Source organism: Sinocyclocheilus grahami, unplaced genomic scaffold, assembly GCF_001515645.1.
Source record: "Sinocyclocheilus grahami isolate Dianchi unplaced genomic scaffold, SAMN03320097.WGS_v1.1 scaffold1782.1, whole genome shotgun sequence".
NCBI classification, from domain to species: Eukaryota; Metazoa; Chordata; class Actinopteri; order Cypriniformes; family Cyprinidae; genus Sinocyclocheilus; species Sinocyclocheilus grahami.
The window spans coordinates 228,248-239,734 of NW_015506961.1; the positions used below are offsets into that span (position 1 = coordinate 228,248).

At 39.9% G+C, this 11,487-nt stretch overlaps 2 protein-coding genes across 2 annotated transcripts in view; one reads left to right on the top strand and one right to left on the bottom strand.

Annotated features, from left to right (window-relative positions):
• Positions 1–39: 39 nt before the first annotated feature.
• Positions 40–3,730, top strand: twsg1b (twisted gastrulation BMP signaling modulator 1b). The gene is made up of 5 exons (XM_016259035.1): positions 40–160; positions 393–550; positions 1,086–1,185; positions 1,360–1,620; positions 3,148–3,730. The coding sequence occupies exons 2-5, from the start codon at positions 428–430 to the stop codon at positions 3,327–3,329; spliced, it is 666 nt and encodes a 221-aa protein (XP_016114521.1). The 5' UTR covers positions 40–160; positions 393–427; the 3' UTR covers positions 3,330–3,730.
• A 3,372-nt stretch (positions 3,731–7,102) lies between these two features.
• LOC107572612 (serine/threonine-protein phosphatase 4 regulatory subunit 1-like) overlaps positions 7,103–11,487 on the bottom strand; it is a 20,147-nt gene continuing 15,762 nt past the window's right edge. The window contains exons 13-16 of the mRNA XM_016259031.1: positions 11,151–11,312; positions 8,549–8,710; positions 8,330–8,471; positions 7,103–7,333 (exon numbers count right to left, since the gene is read on the bottom strand). Coding sequence (XP_016114517.1) covers positions 7,170–7,333; positions 8,330–8,471; positions 8,549–8,710; positions 11,151–11,312 — 630 coding nt within the window. The 3' untranslated portion in view covers positions 7,103–7,169. The remainder of the gene's footprint in view (positions 7,334–8,329; positions 8,472–8,548; positions 8,711–11,150; positions 11,313–11,487) is intronic.

Consider the following 11,487-nt stretch of genomic DNA (forward strand, 5'->3'; position numbering starts at 1 on the left):
GAGAGAGAGAGAGAGTGTGTGTGTGTGAGAGAGAGAGAGAGAGTAACTCTCTGCAGCAACAGCAGTAGTTCAGTCTAGTCTGGTCCGGTCTGCTTGAGTTCAGGTCTGGTCTGATCGGGTTTTAAATCATCTGCAGCGGTTGTGTGTTCACTGCGTCGCGGTGAGTTTGTGTTTCTTGTGTTTGACAGAAACTTCTGGAGCTTCTGAGTCTCCTCGAGTCTTCAGACGGTGCCGCTGGAGCTTCATGTAACACGTGCTCGATACTTTCACACGGAGTCTTTGATGTCGCCGCTCAGTCAGTCGGTCTGGCGCGCTTTGTCTTTGATGTTTGAGCTGTTTGTTTATTGCGTCTCTCTCTCTCTCTCTCTCTCTCTCTCTCTCTCTCTCATTAGTCTGCTCCTGTAGGTTCGGTTCGGTTCGGTTCGTAATGCAGCCTTCGTCGTCTTCATCTTCATCTTCAGTGTTGTTTCTTCTTCTGTCAAGTTTTTCTCTGGCTTTGGCGTGTAATAAAGCTCTGTGCGCCAGTGACGTCAGCAAGTGTCTCATTCAGGTAAGCGTCTCTCATTCTCAGTGTTTTCTGTTGGTTTGGAAGCATCACAAAGAAACAGAAGCTGGAAGCTGAAGTTCAGTGAATCAGCAGCAGCTTCATAATCTGAATGATCTCCTGATGCTGCAGCATGTCAATATATCATATTTATCAAACTGCCTGCTCACACACTCCGTGCATTTCTCTGTTCACATGTCTGATTGTTTTATTATATATTAGAGTTTTTGGGGCACTGAAGCTCATTTGGCAATGAAAGGTTTTTTTAGGATAATATTTGTGGTTATTTTTCTCAGTCGTGTGTCAGTGCAGTGGACTCACTGTTAGTGTGTTTTGTAAATCTAGTTTGAAAAGCTTCCTGTAAGAGCCATATATATATGCTTCTGTTTCTTTACCTTATTGGTATTATTATTAAGGTTTTTCTTGTTGTGTGTCTAGATGTTAAATGCTGTGAGCTGTTTGGTGTTGCTGGATCAGTTCTGTGCTTGTGTTCTCTGTGTTGTGATGATGAAGATGAAGATGAAGATGTGTTGTTGATCAGGAGCTGTGTCAGTGCCGGCCGTCGGATGGGAACTGCTCGTGCTGTAAGGAGTGTCTGATGTGTTTGGGTTCTCTGTGGGAGGAGTGCTGCGACTGTGTGGGTAAGAACAGCAGGAATCACACACACACACTCGCGCACACTCACTCACACACACACTCACTCACACACACACTCACACTCTCACACACTCACGCTTTTAAGGGTCTTTTAAATCTTCAGAAAGTGCTGTATGTCTGCGTGACTCATGATGTGTTGGCCGTGTTTCTGATGTCAGGCATGTGTAACCCCAAGAACTTGAGCGACACGCCGGCGACGGCTAAGAGCACGGTGGAGGAGCTGCAGCGGCCGATCCCCTCGCTCTTCAGAGCGCTGACCGACGGAGACGCTCCCATCAACATGCTGGTGGTGTCCTTCCCTGCGGCCGAAGAGCTGTCCTATCAGCAGAACCTGCTGTCCTTCCTGGAGACGCTGGAGGACGCGCACCACAACGTCTCTCTGCCCGGCAACAGCATCCACGCCAGCTACGACACGCAAGGTGAGCTTCAGCGCTCACAGCCTCGTTAGCTTGAGCTTCACTCGTTAGGACGTGACCTCCTGACCCCGAGCCGAGACGCTAATGAGACGTCCAGCAGGTGTCCGGAAACACCGCCAGACCAGTCTGACACTTACACTAGAGTAATTATCATGATTCATGTTTCTGGAAGAGTCTCTTCTGCTCAGCAAGGCTCTGTTTATTTCATCAAAAATACAGCAAAATCTTAAATATTATTCTAATGTAAAACAGCTGTTTTCTATGTGATTATATGTTAAACTGTAATGTATTTCTGTGATGCGCAGCTGTATTTTCAGCATCATTCCTCCAGTCTTCAGTGTCACATGATCTTCAGAAATCAGTATAATATGCTGATCTGCTGCTCGAGAAACATTTCTGATTATTATCAATGTTGAAAACAGTCGTGCTGCACAATATTTTTGTGGAAACTGTGATACATTTTATTTTTCAGGATTCACAGATGAACAGAAAGTTCAGAAGAACAGCATTTATTTGAAATAGAAATCTTTTCTAACATTATAAATGTCTTTACTGACACTTTTGATCGATTTAATGCGTCCTTGTTTAGGATTAATTTACTCCAGACTTTTGAATGGTAATGCATCAGAGTTAATATTGTGCAGCACAACTGTTTTCAACACTGATAATAATCAGAAAAGTTAAAAAATTCAGCTTTGCTCACAGAAATCAATTACAGTTGAACAGAGATTCACACAGCTGTTTTACATTAGAATAATATTTCAAATAAATCAGACTGGGTGAACAAAAGACACTTCTCTCAAAAACATAAAAAACCTTTGAGCCGGTAGTGTAATATTTAATTAACAGGAGAAACCAGTCGTTTAAAATGATGAAGGTTTATAGTTATTTATATAATCTTTTAAGTGTAAACAACTGATAAACATGGATTTTTAATGAGTTATTACAGAATCTTCAGAACATCCTCCCGAGTTTTGAGTTTTTTAGTTTTTTTACACCTCCAGGACTTTTTATTCAGTTGATTTATACTAGTGCTATTAAACAATTAATCGCATCCAAAATAAAAGTTTTAGTTTACATAATAAGTGTGTGTATGTATTATGTATATATAAATACACACACTGAAAAATATGTTGTGTATATATTTAATATCAATATAAATATATACATGTAAATATTTTCAAAATGTATACTGTATGTATCTATACATAAATATACACAGCACACATATAGTATGCTAAACAAAACTTTTATTTTGGATGTGATCAATCGTTTGACAGCACTAATATATATGATTATTTTTTTAATGAAGTGAGGCTTTAGGTTTACTTTTTTTTATCAAAGAGAAAATTAGCATTTTTCCCCATTAAATGTTGCCTGGTTTTTGCTTTAAAAAATGACGAAGCAGCTGTGTTTTTGTGCTGCAGCCGTGAGTTTTCTTGTGTTTTCTGAGCGGTCTGAAGCCTGAGCTCGGTCAGAGACTCGCTGTGCTGCTGCGGTTAAAGCTGTTCTCTGCTGGTCTCTGTGCAGATACGCTGTGTACGGTGGTGTACTTGGACGACTGCGTGTCCATCCGTCAGTGTAAGCAGTACTGCGAGTCGATGGGGGGATCGAAGTACCGCTGGTTCCACAACGCTTGCTGCGAGTGCATCGGCCCCGAGTGCCTCGACTACGGCAGCAAAGCCGTCCGCTGCATGAACTGCCTGTTCTGAACCCGCCTTACAGCTCCTCCTGACGTGTAGCCAAACATGATAGAGAATAGATGCATATTGTTCATATTCGGCTTTTATTATGAGTCCAGGTCTTTATTAAGACCGACTGATTTCATATCGAGTTTAATCTTTAGTTTGTCTTCAGCAAAATCTCTGCCAGTAAAGAATAAAGTCTGCAGTTTTTTCCAGAGAGAACTGAGCAGTGTCTGTGTTTGCTGTTGAAGAGAATCAGTGAAGCATCGTCTGATGTGTCGCTAACGAGTGTTTGGTTTAATGAAGGCATGGGTTCTTCCTCACGCTGTCACCGAGACACAAAGAGCTCATTGAGTCTGTCTCGCAAGCGTTCGCTGAGAAAGCTTTGATCAGATCTCAAACACTTTACAGGCTCCTAGTGTTACCGCAGTTTAGTGCATGGTCTGTAAAACAAACAAAAGTTAAGTACTGAGTAATATTAATTAACTACATGGTTAGGGTTTGGTTTAGGGTTACTTGCATGTAATTATGCATAATTTATTGCTGTTATTATAAAAGTAAGTACATGTAACGTGTAGCAAGGACACATTAAAATAAAGTGTTACCAATAGTTTCATGATCTTTCATCAAACTGTAAACTGACTCTGTTGTAATTAGTGTTTTCATTTTGAAGTCTTTGATGAAAATAGAAAGAATGCTTCTCAGAAATGGTTCAGTGGTTAACATGAGTTAATGCATTTGCTTTTATAAACTATTCAATTCTATTCATGTTGATTTGTTTAGTGCTTTTCATGATACGAAACGTTGCAAAGCAGCTTTACAGAACATTAAAGTGTCTACATTATATTTAGGAGCAGCTAAACTAAGAGTTTTTCTTTATTAATCTAGATCTAGAAACTGGGGTTTATGAGCTGATTATTAAATCCTAAAAATTTAAATGATAAATGGAAAACAATAGAAACAAGGATAAGCTGCTCTTATTTATCTGCATGTCGTTGCATTTATTTCTATAGCGCTTTCTTCAGTACAGACTGATTCAAAGCAGCTTTACAGAATCACTGATGGAGTCAGTTCAGATTCGACAGACCTGTGAGAAAATAGTCATCATTCAGATCAGATCGATAAGAGTGTGAAGTTCATCAATATGATATGAGTTCAGTTCAGCAATGACCAGTTCAGAGTTGAATCAGTTCAGTGTTGAATCAGTTCAGTTTGAGTCAGTTCAGAGTTGAATCAGTTCAGTGTTGAATCAGTTCAGTTTGAGTCAGTTCAGTGTTGAATCAGTTCAGTTTGAGTCAGTTCAGAGTTGAATCAGTACAGTGTTGAATCAGTTCAGTTTGAGTCAGTTCAGAGTTGAATCAGTTCAGTGTTGAATCAGTTCAGTGTTGAATCAGTTCAGTTGGAGTCAGTTCAGTTTGAGTCAGTTCAGTGTTGAATCAGTTCAGTTTGAGTCAGTTCAGAGTTGAATCAGTACAGTGTTGAATCAGTTCAGTTTGAGTCAGTTCAGTTTGAGTCAGTTCAGAGTTGAATCAGTTCAGTGTTGAATCAGTTCAGTGTTGAATCAGTTCAGTGTTGAATCAGTTCAGTGTTGAATCAGTTCAGAGTTGAATCAGTTCAGTGTTGAGCCAGTTCAGTGTTGAGCCAGTTCAGTGTTGAGCCAGTTCAGAGTTGAATCAGTTCAGAGTTGAATCAGTACAAAAACTGCTGCAGGATGAGATCCAGCTGTAAAGCATCATCATCATCATCATCATCATCATCCAGCTTGATTCATTCAGGTTCTGTTCTCATCTGATGCGGTTCATATTGATAAATAAGTGAACGAATCCAGTGTTCAGTTCAGATCAATAACGTGACCATTAAAGGTCATCGGAGAACTGAAAAATGTATTAAATTACTGAAATATTAAACATCTCAACACATTAAACTCCCAGGGGAACTTCAAGAAAATATTGCAGCTCTGAGAAAAAAAGTTAATGAATCTTTGATCTAGATTCATTTTGATTTATTCATATACTATTGTTCATTATTAGTTCATGTTTGCTCATAAAGCATTAATGTTCATTTATGCAACTTTACATTTGAAACTGTATTAGTATATAAAGTAGCATTACATTAACACACCACTTTGTCCAGCTGTCGTATTCATCAGTTCAGGCTTTAGGAAAGCTGGTTATTAAAGGGTTAAAAACTAGGGATGCACCGATATGAAAATTTTGGCCGATACCGATAACCGATTATTCTTTATTTTTGAAAGCCGATAACCGATATGTTGGCCGATAAATCTATATCCAAATTGTTATATACTTTTTAGTAGCCTGATTACAAAAAAGGTCTCATCATTAAAAGCCACATCCCAAACACTTTAACATAAGCAGCCTAGTTTGAACGGTGTACGTTTTAAAAATATTTTTACTCTCCCATTACCAAATTTAGTCATAAAAAAGTCTTACAAATAAATAAAATTATGCATAAATAATGCAAACAAGTCACTGGACATCATTACACGTGTAAAGAATCAAAATGAATGCGCCACAGATCAATAAAACAGAATAGCCTCTGCACGGACAATAATTAAATGATTTTAATTACTAAACCATATTGTTGATGAAAATAATAAGAGAAAAATACAAGTGGTTGTTGTTATTAATAATGTATCAATGATTTTGAAAAAGTAACAAATTAATACCACTGTTTTAAATAGCAGCCGTTGAGCTGCACGTGCTGAAGCTGAAGAGCTGAATGAACACGGTAAACTGAAGCGTTTTGCTGGCAGCTTATTTAACTCAAGGAAATGCATCCTGAGATTAATATTAATACAACATAAACATAATATTACAACTTATATATGTACAAAATGACGCAGTTATTGCATGCTATAGTCAGAATGTGTGATCCTGTTGTGGATGCGCTCTTCCCATAACAACGCGCTGAAACACAGCAACTAAACCCAAAGAATGCACAACGTTTTATTATAATAATGTTCTCATTAGAATGTTATATACACGACATTCCCAATCATAGTTATTAATGTTGTGCACTGCTGTTTGAGCTGCGTGTGCTGAGCTAAAGATGATCACCGGTAAACTGAAGCGCTCTTAACTTAACCAAACGCATTCTATATGAGATAAATCAGATATACATCAAATAAACACAATATTACAACATACAATTGCACAAAAGGCTGCAAACGAACAGCGTGCATCTAAAGTGTCTCTGAAGGAAATAATGCATTATTTATCGGCTTTAAGATATCGGCCAAATTTTCTTATCAGGCCGATACCGATAACAGAAAAAATGAGCATTTATCGGCCGATACCGATATGGTGGCCGATATATCGTGCATCCCTATTGAAAACAAACACACAGAATTCATGTTTTTGTCCCTTGATCATTTCCACCAATAAAAAGATGTAAAAATATATAAAAATGCTAATCATTTCATCCGAATCATTCACACAGTTCTCGAAACAAAGACCCGTTCCTGAACACTTTGAACACATTTCACCTGCTTTCATTAGTTTACATGAGTAAACCCAAAGGTAGTGTTTTCATTAACAACAGCAGTGATTGTGTGTGAAACTTTATTGGGCAGATTAAGAGAATAACATTAGCGCTATCCATGATCAAAAACACTGCAGTATGTACAGAATCATTAAAACTCTCCAGTCATCTGAGATCCAACGTTCAGCTCGTGAGATCGGTTAAAAACACGAGAAACGAAACGCCAGCGCAACAATGTGCTGCAATTAAAAGAGCGACGCTCAGCCCTTGAGATCAGTCTGCAGCCGGTCAAGTGTTCTCTGGAGAAGGAAGACGTGATTAAGGCTTCTGTGGTGAAATCAGAGAGGTGCATTCTGGGACAGCAGGTCAGTAGGTGGAGGACGTGCTGCTCATGGCGTCCTCGTTCAGACGCGTGCTGCCGGGGTGAACGCTGGAGAAGTACTTGACGTCTTTATCCACGTCTGTCTGCAGCGAGACGAGTGTGTGCTCCAGCGCTACCTGCTGACAGTTCAGCGCGCTCAGAAAATACTCTGCAGAGAGAACACACCAGCCATTTCCTTACTTACAGATTTATACTGGAAAACAAGACAAATACTAAGAACTCTTGAATCAACATTCATTTACTTTACAAGTAAAATTACTCGAGATATTAAGTCTTATTTTCTGAAAAAATGATCAAAATTATGTTATTTCAAACAAGCACAAATATCTGCCAATGGAGCACGAAAAATACTCGTTTAGCTTTTGAATGAAGATTATTTTTCTTACTCCATTGGCAGATATTTGTGCTTGTTTTAGGCAAAGGCTTACAACATTTTTAATCTTATATATATATATATCTTAAGTCATGTTACTTGTCAAGTAAATGCATCTTGATTCAAGAATGTTTAGACATTTATCCTAGAAAACTACACAAAAATATTGTGCTTGTTTTAGGCAAAGGCTTACAACATTTTTAATCTTATATATATATATATCTTAAGTCATGTTACTTGTCAAGTAAATGCATCTTGATTCAAGAATGTTTAGACATTTATCCTAGAAAACTACACAAAAATAATAAGAAAATCTTTTTTTGCAGTGCAGAACAAAAATACAAACAAATAAATAAAGGAGAGAAGGGGGAAATAAGAAAAAAGGCACAAAGAAAGAATTTAAATAGTAAAACAATTTTTTATTTAATTAAAAAATAAATGAAAATAAAAAGAGAAAAAAGTACTAAAAGTAAAAATATAGAAGGGATAAAAAATTAAGACAAGCGAAGATAAAAAGATCTAGAAAGAAATAAAAAGAACATTGGGACAAAACATAAGTAATAGAATTAAAAAGATGAAAAAGTAAACAAAAACAAGAATGAAAAATGATGAAAAACAAATTTTAAAATATGAAAAAATCAAAAGTCAAAATAAAGAGGGGAAACTAAAGAAAAACTAAAATGAATAATATGGGAAAATTAAATGAAAAAGAAAAAACTTAAGCAAAAAAGTGAAAGAGCAGAGAGTAATGCGTCACTGATGCGGACGCACCTCGCTCCAGCAGCGTCTGCCGCAGGGTTTTGGCCAGCAGCACACGGACGTTAGCCACCGGATCAGACGCCAGCTGAAGAAGAGGAGGAAGAAGATGCTCCGAGAACTGGTCCAGAGACAGACACTCCTCCTCTATGGACAACTGAGCAGAGACGACACGTCAGGAGCCGCACTCAACACGTGACCCTGATGAAGATGAAGATGAGGAGCACGGCTCACCTGACAGATGAAGGCGAACGCCTGACGACCGGACCACTTCAGAGAGTGACAGAACTTCTCCACCAGCTCTCCCAGAAAACTCACCAGCAGAGACGAACACGACGACAGCTTCCTGATGATCTCGCTCACCTGCAACACACAACCAGACGCAGAGAGAGCAATTCACTGAGAGCGACTCAACAGAGCGATTCACTGAGAGCGACTCAACAGAGCGATTCACTGAGAGCGACTCAACAGAGCGATTCACTGAGAGCGACTCAACAGAGCGATTCACTGAGAGCGACTCAACAGAGCGATTCACTGAGAGCGACTCAACAGAGCGATTCACTGAGAGCGACTCAACAGAGCGATTCACTGAGAGCGACTCAACAGAGCGATTCACTGAGAGCGACTCAACAGAGCGATTCACTGAGAGCGACTCAACAGAGCGATTCACTGAGAGCGACTCAACAGAGCGATTCACTGAGAACGACTCAGAGCGATTCACTGAGAGCGACTCAACAGAGCGATTCACTGAGAACGACTCAGAGCGATTCACTGAGAGCGACTCAACAGAGCGATTCACTGAGAACGACTCAGAGCGATTCACTGAGAGCGACTCACAAACAAACACACCATCATCATCACCATCACACAAACAAACACACCATCATCATCACACACACACACACACACACCATCATCACACACACACACACACACACCATCACACACCCACACCATCATCATCACCACCATCATCACCATCACACAAACAAACACACCATCATCATCACCATCACACAAACAAACACACCATCATCATCACCATCACACAAACAAACACACCATCATCATCACCATCACACAAACAAACACACCATCATCATCACACACACACACACACACACCATCATCACACACACACACACACACACCATCACACACCCACACCATCATCATCACCACCATCATCACCATCACACAAACAAACACACCATCATCATCACCATCACACAAACAAACACACCATCATCATCACCATCACACAAACAAACACACCATCATCATCACCATCACACAAACAAACACACCATCATCATCACACACACACACACACACACCATCATCACACACACACACACACACACCATCACACACCCACACCATCATCATCACCACCATCATCACCATCACACAAACAAACACACCATCATCATCACCATCACACAAACAAACACACCATCATCATCACCATCACACAAACAAACACACCATCATCATCACACACACACACACACACACACAACATCATCACACACACACACACACACCATCATCACCCACACACCATCATCACCCACACACACCATCATCACCCACACACACCATCATCACCCACACACCATCATCACCCACACACCATCATCACCCACACACCATCATCACCCACACACCATCATCACCCACACACCATCATCACCCACACACCATCATCACCCACACACCATCATCACCCACACACCATCATCACCCACACACCATCATCACCCACACACCATCATCACCCACACACCATCATCACCCACACACCATCATCACCCACACACCATCATCACCCACACACCATCATCACCCACACACCATCATCACCCACACACCATCATCACCATCACACACACCAGCATCATCATCATCACCACCACCATCACACACACACACATCATCACCATCACACACACACACACACACACACACCATCACACACACCATCACACACACACCATCATACCATCATCACCATCTCACACACACACACACACACACCATCATAATCACCATCACACACACCATCATCACACACACAACACACACATCATCATCACATATCAGGTACAGTGCATGCCACATTTTCTCAAGGAAAAAAATCGCTAATATAAATATAAAGACTTTATATTGATGTCTTTGCGCGGCTGAAACACTGATTGAGCGATTACATGAGACAGGATACGGATTGTAAAGTTATACTCTTTCTTTAACTTACCTCCGGATGTTTAGTCATGTTTATTTTGTGCTGAAGCTGGTATTAATGTGGAGGAGATCTGATCAGTTCACGCGTCTGTTGATCTGAGGCGCTACAGCGATCTGTCACTCCACATTAAACAGCACCAAAACGACATTTATTGTTTGAATACTGCAATACAATGGAAAGAATCTGAAATCTGAGACTTTGTTTCATATTAAAAGTACCAACGCACAATGCTTATTGTGATTTATTGGATGGGAAGTGCCCTTCAATGTTCCGTCCATTAACTGAAAACAGGCTAGACTAATCGATTCTTGGGATTTAAGAATCGATTAAAATCGAGATATCGATATTTTTTACCCAGCCCTACTAACCACTGATCAAACAGTCTGTAAATAACCAAGACAGACAGAAAAAAAAACAAGAAAAAAATGAAAAATTAAATGAAAGAATAAAATAAATAGATAAAAATTATTGAAGAAAAAAAAAAGATAAATAAAATGGAGCATAAAAAAAAGAAAGGAGAACAGAAAAAAGGAAAAAGCAACAGAAGAGAGAAATAAAAAGAAAGGAGAAACACGCAGTGCTATCTGTGACCTTGAGGAAGTCGTAGAGGTGCTTGAGGACGCCGATGCGAACCTCGTCCAGGTCCTTCAGGAAGCTGTTGAAGATGGGCACCAGATGAGCAGCGGTCAGCTGATCCCCCAGAATCAGAGCCAGCTCATGGATGGAGAACGCCAGCGTCCGCCGCACCTTCCACTGACACACACACACACACACACACACACACACTAGTGATGGGAGAAATTAACCTCTTCGAAGCTTCAAATCAATTAAACCAATTGATTCACAAAATGATTCACTGTTTCGAAGCGCTGGAAACACCACACGCTGGTGACGCCTGCTGGTCAAAAGTGTGTAAATGCAAAAAAAA

What these genes read in the sequence shown, in the direction of transcription:
- twsg1b (XM_016259035.1), top strand. Translation starts at nt 428, where the DNA reads ATGCAGCCTTCGTCGTCTTCATCTTCATCTTCAGTGTTGTTTCTTCTT. An exon ending in TCAGCAAGTGTCTCATTCAG is followed by an intron (nt 551 to 1,085) that starts GTAAGCGTCTCT and finishes GTTGTTGATCAG; the next exon opens with GAGCTGTGTCAGTGCCGGCC. An exon ending in CGCCAGCTACGACACGCAAG is followed by an intron (nt 1,621 to 3,147) that starts GTGAGCTTCAGC and finishes GTCTCTGTGCAG; the next exon opens with ATACGCTGTGTACGGTGGTG.